Source organism: Neomonachus schauinslandi, chromosome 3, assembly GCF_002201575.2.
Source record: "Neomonachus schauinslandi chromosome 3, ASM220157v2, whole genome shotgun sequence".
NCBI classification, from domain to species: Eukaryota; Metazoa; Chordata; class Mammalia; order Carnivora; family Phocidae; genus Neomonachus; species Neomonachus schauinslandi.
The window spans coordinates 72,601,322-72,619,322 of NC_058405.1; the positions used below are offsets into that span (position 1 = coordinate 72,601,322).

The 18,001-nt window shown below is 41.3% G+C and overlaps 1 protein-coding gene across 1 annotated transcript in view; it reads left to right on the plus strand.

Annotated features, from left to right (window-relative positions):
- Positions 1-18,001, plus strand: part of FLT1 (fms related receptor tyrosine kinase 1) — a 220,809-nt gene that overhangs the window by 127,814 nt on the left and 74,994 nt on the right. Inside the window, exons 13-14 of the mRNA XM_021678191.2 lie at positions 2,158-2,272; positions 11,965-12,073. Of these exons, the coding sequence (XP_021533866.2) occupies positions 2,158-2,272; positions 11,965-12,073 (224 nt within the window). The remainder of the gene's footprint in view (positions 1-2,157; positions 2,273-11,964; positions 12,074-18,001) is intronic.

The window sequence follows — 18,001 nt, forward strand, 5'->3', positions numbered from 1 at the left end:
TGTAACAGTCCAGAGAACAGACAACGAAAAATTGCAGAATGACAGGATTTCAAAACTATAGCATTACAGTGTTTCAAGTAAAGGAGAAAGTATATAATTTCTCTTGGGTTCCTTTTTCCTCTACTAATCAGTAACAGTTAAAACATTCACTTATTTTACCCGATGACTATAAAGAATATCTAGTAGAAATTGCATAAATTCCTTAAGGAATGGCCTGTCCTTATTATTCTTTCTTATTTAAAATCTTATCATCTAACTGTAAAAGAGAGACATTTTGCCAACATTTGGGGAAATCTGGTATATGGAGTGGGTACAGTTAGGTGTAATAATGGCCTTGTTGTTCTCTTAGAAAATGTGTATTCTTTTAGGAATATGCACTGAAGTATGTAGGGCTGAAATGACACCTGAGATTTGCTTTAAAATACTTCACAAAAGAGAAAGATGGAAAGAAATAAGGATAGACAAAACAACTGTGGCAAAATCTGGATCCCTGTTAAATCTGGGTGATGGGTATATGGGGCTTTATTACACTAGGGCTGTGATTACCAAGATGTTTGAAAATAGTGAACAATGAAAACAAATGAAAGCTCTTGCTAGAAACAGCGTATCAGTCCCCCATGCCTGTGTGTATATTAACAGGTGTTCATAGCGTGCCAATGACACGCTCGGCCCTTGCTGTGATGTGAGGACAGAGTGTACAGTAGATGTGGTCCCCTGGAGCTGCTGGTCCAGTGGGGCCACTTAGAACATGGGGAAAGCTCTGGGGGCAGACGTGACAGGGCAGGAGAGGACACCACCCAGGAAGACTCAGTGGTTTAACAGTCTGGAGTCCCTTCTAGCTCAAAGACCATAGAGGGATAATCACAGGACATTTTCCTGGTCTTCACAATCCCATCTATCCTACCTTCTTCCTCAGCTTATTTTATTCTCTCCCTGTCATCTGATGTAAATGATGGCCGCCTTGGCTACCTAAGATCAACCACTCATTCTCTCTGGAAATTGGGCTGTGAAATTCCTCCTGGCTTGAAAATCCCCATAATCTGCCCACGACAATCTGCTCACCACAAATTCTAGGTAGGGAATGGACTATGAATGGCCTTGACTGTTGGACAAGGAAGCTGGGCTTTCTTCAGTATAGTCATTGGAGCTTTGGAAGCAAAAAGGATTCCACTAAAAACCAGAACATTCAGGAGTCTGGGAGCAGTTTTTTTTTTTTTTTTTTTTAGAATGAGAGAGAGAGAGAGAGCACATGAGAGGGGGGAGGGTCAGAGGGAGAAGCAGGCTCTCCGCTGAGCAGGGAGCCCGATGCGGGACTCGATCCCGGGACTCCAGGATCATGACCTGAGCCGAAGGCAGTTGCTTAACCAACTGAGCCACCCAGGCGCCCTGGGAGCAGTTTTGTGAGTGCTGAGATTAATAACTATTTCCACCAAAATCTGAGTAATAAGCCATATGAAAACAGAAGCTTGCTGATAAGAACGTGTATTTGAGAGAGCATGCTAACTTCTCTCTTTAAAATGGTACTCTACTAGCTAGTTTCATATAATAAGAGATCTCATGGACTTTTAGAAACAGAAGAGATCATTTTATAATTAAACACTTTGAGGTCTGAGCAGTTAAAGAGCTTCTCATGATACTCCAAAACTTGGAAAGAAATAGAATTTAATAACTGCTTCATGCTGTGTGTTTCCATATACACTTAATAGCCCTGGAAAAAATTAGCTGTATAATGGAATATTCTGATTAAAACCAACCTTTTATAGATGTGAAATGCTATTATTTCCTTGAGGTTTCCATTCATTAACATAACTTCTTTTTTTCCCCCTGTGTTTGCATGTTTCCTCCACTAGGAACTGATTAAAATCTAGATATTAAATTTCCTAATTTTTGCATTTTTACTTAGTATTTAATATTTAGAACAGGAAGGATGTATGGAGATATACTGGTGTGGGTTGCTTTCAGAGCAAGCAAAATATATTTTCTATTTTTAAGTTGTGGGGATGAATATGGGGGGAAAAATCTAAGGAAAAGAGGAAAATGTGTTTTGTTATCTTTGTTATCTCAGGACTTAACCAGTGATTTTTATTTCACCTGTCACCATGGGCTGGACCATGCTACAAAGCAATATAGTGATGACTTGCTTTTTTTAAAAAATAGGTATGACTTTTGCTCCAATAATGAAGAGTCCCTAATCCTGGATCCCGACAGCAACATAGGAAACAGGATTGAGAGCATCACTCAGCGCACGGCAATAATAGAAGGAAAGAATAAGGTATTGTCTGCAAAAATAAGCACTGGCATATTTATTTTACTTTATTTTCAAGATTTTATTTATTTGAGAGTGAGCGAGAGCACAAGTAGGGGGAGGGGCAAAGAGAGAAGGAGAGAGAGAAGCAGACTTGATCCCAGGACCCCAAGATCATGACCTGAGCCAAAGTCAGATTCTTAGCCAACTGAGCCACCCAGGTGCCCCTGGGATATTTATTTATTTATTTATTTTTTTTTTTTAAAGATTTTATTTATTTATTTGAGACAGAGAGAATGAGAGAGACAGAGAGCACATGAGAGGGGGAAGGGTCAGAGGGAGAAGCAGGCTCCCTGCCGAGCAGGGAGCCCGATGCGGGACTCGATCCCGGGACTCCAGGATCATGACCTGAGCCGAAGGCAGTCGCTTAACCGACTGAGCCACCCAGGCGCCCTGGGATATTTATTTTAAAAACACACGCTTGGCTTCCAGTTCTGGGTTTACTAGAACCAGAAGTAATTCAAATGCTCACAACAAAAGTTCAGAGAGAAGACAAGATCAGAGATATGTCTTCGTGGAGAGATACCCTGAGACTGCTTAAACTCTGTTCTCCAGTGGCCCACCAGTTCCAAAGGCATGAGTACGAGGTCCTAATGCAAGAGGCAGAGCGGCCTCTCACATACCAACGGCTTTCAACCCTGGCTGAATATCAGAATACCCCACCAATTATTCTTACATTTGAATCTCTGGAGGAGAGCCTGGGGTTCATAAAAGTTCCCTGGGAGATTCTAGCACATACCTAGGACTGAGTATCTCTGACATACATAAAGTAGGTAGTCAATAAGCAAAAGCTAGTACAAGACTTAGGTCTAAAATGGAATATTGCCATCTCACAAAATAGATTGTTTTCCCTCTGTCTTCACAAAGGCAAAGCCTAAGTCAGGGTATGCAAACACATTAGAGTATATCAGGATTCCCTGACCTAAGAAATACAAATCAAAAGCACAAGGAGCTATCGCCTGACACCTGTTAGAATGGCCATTATCAAAAAGACAAGAAATAATGAGTATCGGTGAGGATGTGGAGAAAAGGGAATCTTTGTGCACTATTGGTGGGTTGTAAATTTATACAGCTATTATGAAAAACATGGAGGTTTTTGGAGGTTTCTCAAAAAACTAAAAATAGAACCACCCTATAATCTAGCAATTCCACTTCTGGGTGGAAAACAAAGAAAGAAAAAAACAAAAACACTCAAAAATATCTGCACCCTCCTGTTCATAGCAGTACTATTTATAATAACCAAGATATGGAAGCAACTTGAGTGCCCATCGAATGAATGAATGAATGAAGAATGTATGGTATGTATATACACAATGGAATATGACTCAGCCACAAGAAAGAATGAAATCTTGCCATTTGTGACATGGATGGACTTTGAGGGCACTAAGCTAAGAGTAAGAAGTCAGGCAAAGAAAAGACAAATACCGGGCACCTGGGTGGCTCAGTTGGTTAAGCAACTGCCTTCGGCTCAGGTCATGATCCTGGAGTCCCGGGATCGAGTCCCGCATTGGGCTCCCTGCTCGGCGGGGAGTCCGCTTCTCCCTCTGACCCTCCTCCCTCTCATGCTCTGTCTCTCATTCACTCTGTCTCAAATAAATAAATAAAATCTTTAAAAAAAAAAAAAAAGAAAAGACAAATACCGTATGATCTCATTTATATGTGGAATCTGAAAGAAACCAAACCCCAAGCTTATAGATTACAGAGCACAGAATGGTGGTTGCCAGAGGCAGGGGTAAGGGTTGTGAAGAATAAGTGAAGGGGGTCAAAAGGCACGAAGTTGCAGTTATAAGATAACTAAGTCCTGGGGATTATTGTACAACATGGTGAATATAGTTAATCATACTGAATTGCATATTTGAAAGTTTGCTAAGAGAATGGATCTTAGTACTTCTCATCACAAGACAAAAAAATTTGCTTAACTATGTATGATGACAGATGTTAAGTGTACTTACGGTGATCGTGTTGCAATATATACAAATACTGAATCATTTATGCTTTCTTACATTTGAAACTAATACAGTGTTATGTATCAATTATACCTCAATTAAAAAAAAAAAAGAGACTTCTAACCAAAAAAGACCAAACAGTTCCCTGACCTAATGAGCATCTAGCACACATCTTTGCTGGTACGCTTTTTGGTATTAAAAAATTTTTACTGAGGTGTGATTGACATACAAAACTGTACAAATTTAATGTGTACAGTTTAATGATGACTTTGGAGATAAATATACACCCACAAAACCATCAATACAGTCAAAGCTACAAACTTATCCATCGCCTCCAAAAGTTTCCTCCCACTGAATGTAGGAACGTGTGAATGCATCAATGACTTAATGATAACACATAGCAAATGTATACAACGCAGCATTGTTCAGTGCAAGTACTACGCTGAACAGTGGATCTCTGGGGCTTACTCATCTAGCATCACTGAAACTTTGTACCCTTTGACCAATTTTGGAAGATTCAACTTCTCTAAAAGAGGTGCCAAGGACTGCAAAGGCTCTTGAGATTGTACCCTATTTTCAGGCTAACAGGTAGGCCTGTCCCAGTTTTTTTTTTTTTTTTTAAAGATTTTATTTATTTATTCATGAGAGACAGAGAGAGAGAGAGAGGCAGAGGGAGAAGCAGGCTCCCAAGGAGCAGGAAGCCCGATGTGGGACTCGATCCCAGGACCCTGAGATCATGACCTGAGCCGAAGGCAGACGCTTAACCATCTGAGCCACCCAGGCGCCCAGGCCTGTCCCAGTTTTATGTTTTGTGGTTGAAGACCTGCTACTTGCGGGTCAGATACAAGGACTTTATTACTCACAGCAAATCTCGCGGGCTTCTTGTTAGCACTGGTCCTCTTGCCCCCGAGTGCCTGGGTAGAAACTGTGCAGGCCGTGGATTTGCAGAGCAGCTGAGGGACCCTGAACTTTGGGAACCCGTATTTTTTAGAGTGGGTGGCCTTTGCTGTCCCCTCCTGCATACCATTCCTTCGCCGTTCCCCTGGGCTCCGCTGAACCTCAGCAATAGCAGATACCTTATGAACTGGGCACATCTCATGGACCTCGGACTTTTCTTTGGTTGAATTCAGGAAAAATACACTTTAAAATCGGCTCTTACCAGGCCCGGGGGTAGTGATGCTTTAAAAAGTAAAAAGCTCCCAACCCCTTGCCAAAATGTCTATTTACACATGCATATCTTGACTCGGAGTGGCTTGTTAGTATGGGTCTGTCTGCTTGAGTGTGGTTATGCGTGTGTTATCTGTGTATTCAGCTGTATTTTTTGCGTTTGAAGGCAACAAAGTAGATCACATCATTCCCCCTACTCCCCATGCAGGATTGAACAGTGACGACAAATAACAACTGATTTCCGCGTTCTGTAAAACTTTTTGACATACGCTCGTATCAACAACATTCTGGCCAGCCGGGGTGGTTATCTACTTTTTAAAGATAAAAACAGGGGTGGTGAGATGAACTCCAAGCCACACAGCTTAAATGTGGCAGACGAGAAACTCAAAGCAAAGTCTTCCTAGTCCAAAAGCCACGGCTCTTCCAACGAGGTACAGAAATGAAAATGGTGATGACTTCCATGAAAATATGAACAATCACTTGTCAAGGATTTAAGAAAAGTTTTGCTGACTACAGTCGTGGTTTACGATTCTTTTTTTTTTTTAAGATTTTATTTATTTATTTGACAGAGAGAGACACACCGAGAGAGGGAACACAAGCAGGGGGAGTGGGGGAGGGAGAAGCAGGCTTCCCGCGGAGCAGGGAGCCCAACGTGGGACTCGATCCCAGGACCCTGGGACCATGACCTGAGCCGAAGGCAGACGCCTAATGACTGAGCCACCCAGGCGCCGTGGTTTACAATTCTTTTTCTCTAATACAAATGAACAGTAGTTTGAAACGTCTCATGATGGATAACCATGGATGAGAGCAGTTCAATGAAATCCTTAGAAAAGAGGAAATTCTATGAACTTGAAAGTTTAATTTGGGTGACAGTACGTCTTTTCAAAGAAAGGAAATGCCTCACGGTAGAAGGCAAGCTAGTTGTCACAGAATATACTAGAAAACTTCAAGATGCCACTGAATGTGTTAATTCGTTTTGCCTTCTCCTGATCATATCAGGGAGATGGACTGTTAACTGCTGGATATTAAAAAAAACATTTATGAGCCTAATTCCAATGGTAAGTTTTAATTCTATTCTGGCGTCCTAGCCACAAAAAATACGATAGAAAAGAAAGTGGAAAATGAAAAAGCCAGGCGAGGTTTCGGATTAGCCTGAACCATAAAGTAGCAACCTGACTCCATACAGAATTACCTGGAAAGCACAGAGGGAGTGAAGTCACAAAACCCGAGTGAGATAAGGAACTTCCTTGATGCTTTTCCACACGGCTTGAAACAAGTTTATTGTCTTGTAATTTTGTAGTTATGCAGAGGTTTTAAATATAGATCTCCAGACACAGTGGGCATGTATGTTGACCAACCTGCAGCCAGGAGCCCTGGGGTCAAGCTCTGCGACTTCCTATCTTGTATAACCACACGCAGATCCGTCCCTCTCTCTGAACCTGCTCCCTCCTCCAAAAGATGGAGCTAATAATACTTGTCCTCCCTCATTTGCCCGTTCTTATAAACATGATTGTCATGTATGCCCTAATGCAGTTCCCAAGTTGATTGTGATCGTATACAATGAAGACTGTTGGTTCAATAATTGTCTGCATTGAAAAACTTTTAATACTTTTAACAAAGTTGTTATCTATGTATATCATGTATCTGTGGCATATCCTCTTAGAAGCTGTAACAGTAATAGATTCTCATTCTTCATTTCAAGGCCTAAATTTAGAAGCATTTACTACTTTTACAATTTGGGCATCTATTATGTACATAATACATACATACATACATACATACATACATACATCCTACATACACATCTGTGTATGTAGGAAAAAAATTTATGATGATGACAGATGAGAGTTTTGCTATTTCAGAATTATTTGCGCTGGCCTTTCCTTTACAATTAAAACTGCTTTTCTTTTCTGTCCATTTTTAGGAAGTATATTAAAGTCCCAGCTTAGAATCTAATGACCGTTTTAACTACAGTCACATAGTTAGCCCACACAGTGACACCCCCCACAGATCAGGGGAATAGAGGTCCCACTGGAGCCCCCGTTAGATTCTAGGGATTTCCTTTTTTTTTCTTTGTTTTTTGTTTGTTTGTTTGTTTAACTCAGAAGGGTGCAGAGAACAATAAAATTTAGTTTCCTCATTGGCAAGTTTTGGCCTAGATCTGTGAAAAATGAGTCATCAATTGGAGTTGCTAATAGCAAATGCGGAGTTTTAGTATTCTTTAATGGAGTTGCCAGACTCTTGGGTTTGTAACTACGGAGTAGGAAGTAGAGGGAACCCGGTGTTAGAAAAAACACTCAGGAAATACATATTACAGCATTCATTCTGTGAGGCTGGAGAATTGTGACAATTTTAATGTTTTAGCAGTGTTTCCATTGAAACCGTTTGGAGGTTACCTTAAGAAGGGTTACCATTACAAGACTGATCCATGACAGTGACCTTAAAACTAATGACAGAATTACAGTTTGTGTCTCATTTCCCACACTCCTCAAGTTTTTCGAATTCTCACGTTCTGTTTTCCCATCACTTGGCTCAAATGTGCCACCTGAGGTTAATTTTAGATTCTTCCATGACCTTTATATATCTACTTTTATGTCTCCCTGACACCCTTGAAAAGAAACGATATTAGAAACATCCCGAGATTAAGATCACGGGTCCATATTTAGACCTTTTAAAACTAGTTCTGGAAATTAGGCTGAATTACACATCATCCCATCAAAATATTCTCACCCATGAGGTTGCAACCTCATTGTGGTAGGGAATTACTAATGTGTAGGGAAAGGGAAGGAAGGAAGGGGTATGAATAACTTCCCAACTTACAGTACCTGATGACAGATTTCATCAGCGTTCTTGGGTCATACAAAAGAACCCAGAAAATGACTTTAAGGCTCTATTTCTAATATCTAAATCCTTGAGGTCCTGGCAGGGCAAGTCAAGGCACCCCCCCAAAGTGTATGTTCAGAGCTAAAAAACAATTATGGCAAATGAAAACTAATTATAGAATGAAGACAAGCAGACATCCTTGAGAATTTCTTTTGGTGCACCTTCTAAATGATAATTTCAAACACATGTAACTACTCAAATTCTTGGCACTTCCTCTTTTAAAGTATTAAGTTAATATTTGGTGTTCCCACTGTTAGGCTATTTTCATCCTTTCCCCCTTTGAAACAATAGTATTTAGTTACGAGCACTGGGGAATGGATTTGTCCCTTTTACTCAGAAGACTTCTGCGTTTAGACTTGCTGTCCTAAGGGAAGTTGTCTCTTGTGCAGAAAAACCACACTCACCCACAACTCACAGTTGAGCTCCTTTTTCTGACCCTATAATGTTTATACTTCAATTATCAAATAAATATCTTTTGTTTGTCATGAAAACATGTTTTAGTTTCTAAGTTAAAAAATATATTCTCTGGAAAAAAGTGCTCTAGAAATCAGATAATTTTTTAATAAAGTTGATCATAGGATATTAATTTCATCTTATTTTTACATTTCCTTCTTTAATTATAACTTTTTCATTCATCGGTCATATTCTCAAACCTTGTAACAATGTATCAGTTGAAAAATAGCTTGCAGCTTATGTGAAATAATGAGAGAAACTAGTATTTCTGTACATAGTAGCATTTTAGCTTATGTGACCCATCTCTGCCAATTTAAGGATGTATTCTTAAGGAAGAACTCAATTCAAAGACTAGATGGAACTCTACCAATAGATCTGTGCCATTCAATCTAAAAGAGTTTTAAGGCAAGAAGCAGTTTCATGTAGAGATCATGGGTAATATACCTACCTCACAGGGCTATAGGGAGGAGGAAATTAAAGTCCCAGCTTAGAGTATAATGAGCCTTTTACCTACAGTCGCATAGTTAGCCTGCCCAGCGACAGGCTAGATATCGCCTCACGTGCCATCTGGCACACAGCAAGGGCTACATAAAGGCACCCAGAAACAAAGAAATAAGTAAACTCCCATCGATGTCATTTTCTCGTCCAATTTTAATAGCAACTTGGGAGAGGTGAGTTCTGGAGCAAGCTTGCCTATGGGTAAGCTCTTGGTTTGGGAAGGGGTCATTCAAACAAAATAAGAGATTCAAATATTCGTATCTCCATGGCGCATCCTGTGGCCTGGATTCCTTTCAGTTCTAGGTGTCTCAATTTCATTCTCTGATTATACAAAAGTTCTGAGCTCTCCCGACAGTTTATTGGAATCATGCCCCAATTGCCTGCACAAATCTTAACTGTGGCAAATGTGCCACATCTGAATTTCCTTCCCCTTGCCACAGAGCCCAGTTCTGGTGCTCACTTGCTTTGAGTCCAGTGAAATCAAAATAGTTTTAATAGAAACACAGATGCAACTTTCAGATTCAGGCAGTAGCTGTCCCTCATATCAAACATCCTCAGGACAAACAGAAATGAGTTTCTCACTTATTTACTGAGCAGCAAATCAAAGAATGTAGATAAGACTCTGCTGAGGCCCCTGAGGATAAACATTTGAGAGCTGACGTCATAAGAAAACCTGTGCTTGAGCTGGGGGGGGGGGGGGGGGCTTTATTGGTGTCCCCTGGGTCTGAACTTGTTGCATACCGCTTCCAAGCATCTGAGCCCAAGTTTGCAGAGACCAAATAAAGAAGTCAGTGTCTGACTTGATGGTCTGAATTGTCCCAGCGGTCACGAGCTAACACTTCCTTTCACACTGCTACCTACAAGCTTCACTTCTAATTACTGCCATTTTCTTCCATGGCTCTTAAGTGGTGGGAGCAGTAATTAAAAGAAATATCCTGGCTAGAATTTCCTTGTATTTCCCACCTCTTCTAAAGATTATTAATTCGCATAGGGAAAGAGACACGTGAGTTCTTTTCATGATCTCCTCTACTGGCCATTTGCCTCCATGGGACTGTTTCTCTGCAAAAGAGAGAATAATACGTATTTGATCTTCAAGCAGGGAAATTATCTGCCACCTTAAAGCAATCCTCCAAGGTCTATTCAAGGTTAAGAATAGGGGTTGTGTCACATTCATCTCTGTTTCCCCTACAACATCTGCACCATACCTTGATAAACGCTCAATAAATGTCTGCTAAGTTGAATGAAAGTTGCCACATATTGCAGACACTTCCATTTCCAGTAATTTCAATAATTCACAGAGGATATATGGGGAGATGTAATTAAACAGATCCAAGAAACAGAAGAGGAGACATCATGTAATATACACTATACTATAGTGAAAATTACAGAGAATCTGGAGCAATAAGCTTGCTGGCTGAAAAAACGAGGAGTGTATTTTTCAGTGTTCTTGATCTGTAGATTAAAGACAAATAATTTATTGGCTGGGATATGAGAACATAAGTAAAGTGCTTAATTAGCCCATTACTTAGCAACTCAGAAGAATGCTGGGACCCTTTATAGAATCGGGGTTCATCATCTTAGAAAGCCGACTGTCACATTTCCACCTATATATTACATTAGCCTGTAAGTCACTTGACCTAATTCTACTTCAGCTAGGACACTCCATTCTGTCTGGAAGCATCAGCAAGCCTCTCTAATTTCAAAGCCAATGACCAGTCATTTGTGTTCTAGGAGATAAGCCGCAACAATTTATAAGTAACTGGATACACTAAAAAAAAAAAAAAAATACTAGAAACTTAACTTCCTTTTTCATTTGTTCCATAGAAAGGATGCATTACAATTTTGCAAGGCTGGGTTAGATTTTAAAACTCTCAACAACTGGTTCCATTTTACTAATTTTTATCTTTAAAAGAAGACAGCAGAGTCTTCATGCTGTACAAATTTGTGTTTCATTAGTCTGTGAGACATCACAGTTTAGAAAGCGCTTTCCAGCTCACACAAATGTGACCACTAGTGTTTCTTCAAGGGTTCATGTGTCAAATAGCAGCACGAAAATTCCGTGAAACGATATTGTATTCACAGTTTATGTCTTCGTTTTCTAGATTGGGGGTTGGCAGACTGAGAAATTAAGTCATTTATAAACACACAGGACAGCCTTAGAGAGCTTTCCAGAGCTTCTGCACCTTGGGGGCTGCAGAGCTCCATTCTTTGAGTACATAAAAGAAATGGTTTGGCCAACCTTTCTCTTCTGTCCTTGCTCACTTCACACGCCCATTACAGAAGCAAACAGCAAAGAAACCTCCTGTTACCAAATGGCATCCATAGTCTCAGGTCATCCAAACAAAAGGGAAGGTCTCAGCCTCACCTGTTCCTCTCATTGACGTGGAACTGACCACCTCATAGAGTAGGACGTGCAGTCCCGCATCTCAGCTTCAGGTCTGTAATTGTTACGCCAGCAGCACGAGATAAATAAGCCTGAAACCCTCATACGAGTCGGATGTCATAGCCCCCGGTCTCCTGAGGACCTGCTTTCCTGTTATTTTTCCATTCTTGCTGGGGCTCCGCAAAGGGAGAGCCTTCTGGTAACCGCCGTGCGCGTAGTACTAGCCTTGTCGAATGAATGGGATAGCTGAATCACTTCAACCTTTAGAAGAATCTTAGGGATGTTCAAATAGCTCTTTGCTCTAGCTAAAGCTTCCTTTTCTTTTACAGACGGCTAGCACCTTGGTTGTGGCTGACTCTAGAATTTCTGGAATCTACAGTTGCATGGCTTCCAATAAAGTAGGATCTGTGGAAAGAAACATAAGCTTTTATATCACAGGTAAGCCGTATATCCTATACTCACAAAGATAGCCTGGTGACCTCGCTGTCCTTTCAATTCTGTTTTTTCTTAGTGCACTTTTGGCTTGAGGGATTTTTATTTTTAAAAACTTCCGTAGAATTGTTAAACTTCGAGCACCTTCATCCTTGCTCTCAGGAATAGGATTCTGCAACATCACCGGATCTCTGAACAAGTTCCTTCTCTGAGTTCCCTTTTAGAGCTCTGTGTGTACATCTCCCTCCCAGGCTGGATCGTGAATTTAGGATCTTGTCATGTTCATTTTTGAACTCCTTCCAATACCTGGCACAGGGTCTGGTACATAGAAGCTGTTCAGTAACAATCAAGGACACCAAACCTATGATGATAGGTTTTTGTTTTGGAAGCCGAGAAGCTAGTTGTCTCACAACTTAAGTAATTTCTCCTTTTGAGGAATGAGGCTCTCCTGTAGAAACCTGAAACTGAGTTTGTTGACAGTAATTAATGTGGTTTTTTGGGTGGCATTTACACATTTTTCAGCCTTCAATATGATGGTCTCTGCAAATCTTAAAACTTCCAACGGACACAAATGGCACTCCCTATGTCCCTCCACGGGTACAGGAAGGAAGTAAGTAGCTCAAAGTATAAAAACAATTGCCTGGCTCCGCACTGCCCCAATTTTCTGAGGAAACCCGGGCAGTTTGCCAGCTTTCTGGAAACTTTGCACTGCATGGGGCAGGCTGCAGCAGTTGCCTAGAGTTCTCTAGAAAGAAATAGGTAGGTCTGATTCCATGAGACATATGGGTTGTCGGATCACAGGGAGCCTTCCGGCAAGTTAGCCAATCCTCAGAGAAGCTGTGTCGTGGGAGATCTCCTGAGGTAGATTCTCACGGAATGTCAGAGCTGAAAGAGGCTTGAGAGGCTATTCAGCATGATAGCCCTCGAACTTTGCAAGTCAGGAAATCGGGTTTGGAGAGGTGCAAGGGGACACGCCAGAGCCACCCGAGACCAAGTCAGCCCCTGTCCTCTTCCACTCCTTACAAAGAGTGGAAGGGACGTTGTCTCTGCATCCATTCCACGTAGGAAAAGTCCTTTATTTGGAGAAGGATTCAGATAGCAGTTTCACACATACTGGTTCTCTAACCAGTCTCGGATGATTTGGACTAATTAGGAACAAAGGTTTGAACTGTCCTTTATATTTGGTTGCAAACAAGTTCCTATCCAAATCCATAGTGCCTGTATGTATGATTGAAAGTATAAAAGATTGAGCAGTTCCTGTTCTGAACATTCAACAAGTTTACACAAGCTTAATGAGCACTATTAATTAGAATAGTTCAGCTCTGCACTGAGCACTTGAACAGATTATCAATGAAGCCCTGTCTTTATAGGAAGACAGTTTTAACATAAAAAAGAAGTGTTATCTGTACCCTAATATCAAAAGGCGTATGCAGAAGTAATGTGGCAGATGAACTTACCAACGCTAAGCCGATGCTGTCCAATAGAAATACAAGCCACATGGGGCGCCTTGGTGGCTCAGTTGGTTAAGCGACTGCCTTCGGCTCAGGTCATGATCCTGGAGTCCTGGGATCGAGTCCCGCATCGGGCTCCCTGCTCAGCGGGGAGTCTGCTTCTCCCTCTGACCCTCCCCCCTCTCATGTGCTCTCTCTCATTCTCTCTCTCTCAAATAAATAAATAAAATCTTTAAAAAAAAAAAAAGAAAGAAAGAAATACAAGCCACACATGTAATTTAAAATTTTCTAGCAAAACTCCGTTTTTTTAAAAAATAAAAAGTAAAATTAATTTTTTTTAACCCAGTATATCCAAAATACCATTTCAACATGCAGTGTTTTCAAAGTATTACACTGCATCCGTTTTTACCTTTTAATTGAAATAAAATTAATTGAATAAAATTCAGTTCTTCAGTCACACTAACCACATTTTAAGTGCTCAGTAGCCACACGTGGCCAGTGGATACTATGTGTACAGAGGAGCTTTAAGCCTCTGAGAAGTAAGGGCCGAGGTCGACCTAGGGGAGGAGGGCATAAAATTTGAACAGGTAAAAAGAAGAGGACAGGCTTGCCTTGACATTTTCAGAGTCAATGCAAGAGTACCAATGGAGGTCCACAAACTATACATCTAACCACGTCACAAGTTCTAAATGAACTTCAGTTATGTTTCATTTAGCTGTTATGTTTCAGCTTCTCATGGACAAATATACCTCCATGATGACCTGAGAGGTGAGGTGCAAATTTAGAACTCTGGGTCTCCTCACAGCTCCACCACAGAATGTGGCAATGCCTGGAGGTACAGAAAGAACGGCCCCCCATCTTCTCCTTCGACTCCTGGCTCTGTCCCACTACTGCACCCACATGTATGGTCTCCACAGCCCACATATCCAAGCGCTGCCCACACTCCTGACTAACAGTCTTTCCTGAGATCTAGACGTGTGCACACCTACGAGCAGTCTGACCTCAGGAGGACAAACCCAGGGAAGAGGACTTGGACAGTCTGGAAGCAGACTCGGGATCATCTTTACAAGGCATTCTGGGATCCCAAGGACCTCAAGCAAGATACGGAAGTGGGGGTGGCATGCTTTCTTGACCCCCCAGACTCTATATTGTGAGGAGGGGGACAGCCGGAGTAGAGCCATCTAAAGGCCCAGAACAGGGACCCCTCTTGCCTGGGTCTGAAGGCAGTACTGGAAAAGGAGGTACCAAGAGTAGAGGGGGATGTTGTGCTCATTTCCTTATTATTCAGAGTCCCCAAGAAAGATGAACTGATACCCAGCCTTAACTGCAGCGCCAATATCTAGCCTACCCCACTGAGCTCGGCATTACTGCGTGTCTGTCTGTGTGTGGCTGTCTTACTGACAAAGCTGATCACACGTTCAATGCAGACAGATTCCCTCCTACCACATTATACAATGTATAACCATGGAATGGTTGAAAGCTTTTCTCGATCTCAAGGCTTGTCCGTAGAAAGGAGCTATGAGAATTCAATTCAGACGTACATAGTTGAGGCTTACAATGCTTTTCCTCTAGAAATTCAGGAGTTTTAATCTTACCCTGAAATGGAATATAATTGCTCTGAATTCTTTTCTACCAATCCTGAAAAGTTCTAGTTTTTGGTAATCATAGATTAATTTGCTTACATTAATTATTTTTTTAACTAATTACTACCTTTTTCTTACTTAAATCTTTGTCACGAGATTTATTCTCACTGAAGATAAAACTAGATACTCTTAGGAATGTTGCTCCTTACACGTGTATTTTCTGAAAAGTGAATGTACGTTTACTCAGTGTTTATGCTTGACTGCGTGCAAGGACTGTTTTAAAAGATCCAAAGTTTAACTCCTCTAAATCAAAAGATCTGGATTTGTCATGCATGTTGCCCCTTCCTTAAAATATAGTAACAACTCACACAGGTTGCCTTCCAAACTGATGAAAACAAGTTAGCTGTGGCCTTTAGAATTCTCCACTGCTTCTACTCTAAACTTTGGCATTCACTTGTACATAGTGTCTACTTCAAACAAGCAAAACGTTCTAGTAACTACTCACCTCTTAGAGAATGTTATTTCTGTTCTTCAGTAGAAGGAAAGCCTTCTTTATTACCACCTGACAAATGACACACTGCTCAGCGTGTTAATTTCTGTGCTTGTCTGTTTCATGAACTTAATTCACGTTTGATCCAACCAAGTCAATATGCGCCCCCCGAAATATGCACCTGTGTCAGTGATTACTCTTTGCACCTAACCCTAAATTGAGTCTCTCTTCTGACCAAAGATGGCTTCTTCTCCACGATACCTCATAAGATGCTGCGGATGTGCTCTGCGTCATAGGGGATGAGTGTTAGTAGGTGCCAATGAGGATCGTGCTAAATCTGCCACAGATAAGTACTTAAGTGTGAGAAGATTTCTCACTTTCGCTTTGTTAGAAGGCAATTCTTTGGGTCTGTTTTTGTACTCAGGCTAAAAAAAAAAAAAAAATCCACATGAATTAAAAGGAAAAATCCCTCTGGATTCATTAACTAGTGTTAGGACATTTTATTTATCATCTTCTGTGGCTCAAAAGAGAAGGCCAAAGGAGTTATCCTGAGAAATGGACAATCATTTCCTTTTTTTTTTTTTTTAAAGACTTTATTTATTTATTTGAGAGAGAGAGAATGAGAGAGAGCACATGAGAGGGGTTAGGGTCAGAGGGAGAAGCAGACTCCCCGCCGAGCAGGGAGCCCGATGCGGGACTCGATCCCGGGACTCCAGGATCATGACCTGAGCCGAAGGCAGTCGCTTAACCAACTGAGCCACCCAGGCGCCCAGGGACAATCATTTCTAAGAGGCTGTCTGGTAACATGAACCAAACTAACTTCACTAACAGTGTCCCCCATATGAGCAGCAGACCTCAGAACCTAGTTGGTTCTTTTCTTTTCCTGTGTGTGTGTGTTTGCTGTTTGTGGGCATTCCGCATGACTATGGGTGTGTTAGCAATTACCAAGGGTGAAACAGGAACAGCACGCTGCCTTATCTTGCTGGTTTCCCAGTGTCACTAAATGCACTTTATTTTGAGATTCCTGGTGGTGCTTGGCAAAGATAAACAAAATCTTCCATCAGGAAACCTGTGAGCTATTTCCACAGGAAGTTTCAAATCACTAAAGTAAATAGAAACTCTACATGATCTCAGTGGTGTTACTTGGGCTCGCTTGGGTTCTAACCACCAGGACGGGACCTCATAATAAATGGAAAGCCTATGTATGGCCTTGGAAGAAATGATTTGACTGCAGTCCATACACAATACTTTGGGTATCTGTGTAAAAGTTGATGGTTGATGTTTTATTCCGCCGCAGGCTTGGAAAATGTCCCAAATATAAAAAGATGCTGAATTAGAGGGGCTATTTCTGACACCTTATTGTTGTGTTAAAAATGACTGTCAGCTGCTTCTGCATCTTCTGGCACATTCTTAGATATTCATTTTAAAAGCAGGAAAAACCTCTGCTGGTCTCCTCTCTCTCCAACCACTGACAGCTTCATAAGCCACTGCTACCCCTGCCCCCAGGTTTCAAATGAATACTTTGGCATTTCTTCAGACGTGACACTTTATAATAAAGCCAAAGCCCAGAAAAATCAGAAAAACAAGCAAAGTCAGATTTAGGAAAGAGTTGATATGATATCTAATTTTGGACTATTGTCCCCTTAAGGTTTAAAGGTTTCTTTATAGCTTTGTGTGCAACGGATAATAATAATAATAGCAGAACATAGTGCTTTTCATCTTCAAAGTACTTTGTAAAATGTTGGCCCAAATTCTTTGCTCAATACAGATACGCCACTAAGTAACAAGCAATGGGAGGGTTTGGGAGCGGGTCAATTCAGGGCCAGTAACCAATGATTTTTTTTTTTTTTTTTTAATCCTCTGGGGAAATGGTCCAAAATGAGACTAGGGAACTCGGAGCGCAAAAGCTAAGTGACAGTCCAGGGTAAGAAAGCTGAGGAGGAGAGCTCACAAGGTGTTGCTGGAGATGGAAATGAAGGTTAGCTGGGGATCGACAGGAGAGAAATGGCTTTGAATGGCATATTCACCTTCTGAAAACCTTTACTATGTTATTGAGAGGAAATACGATTTTTTAAAAATTATTTCCCCCCGCCTTGCCCCCACTTCTGAAATGAAGCAACTCTCCCAGATTAGTTGGCTGCACTTTGTTCTTTTATGTCGGAATAGAACGATCACTGTGAAAGGGGACCCTAGCAAGGAACGCGGCTCTTCTGTGCCCACAGTGCCCACCGAGAGCAGGCGAGGTGGTGGTGCAGCAGCCGGAGCGGGATACTGTCGGTCCGCTTGTTGGAAACTGGGGAAATCAGTTGGGTTTTTTTATTGGAAAAGTTTAGGATTAAAGTGGTACTGACTGGCAGGACTGATGTCTCCTACCGTGTACCTGGGACTTCCTCTTCTCACCTGGTCACAA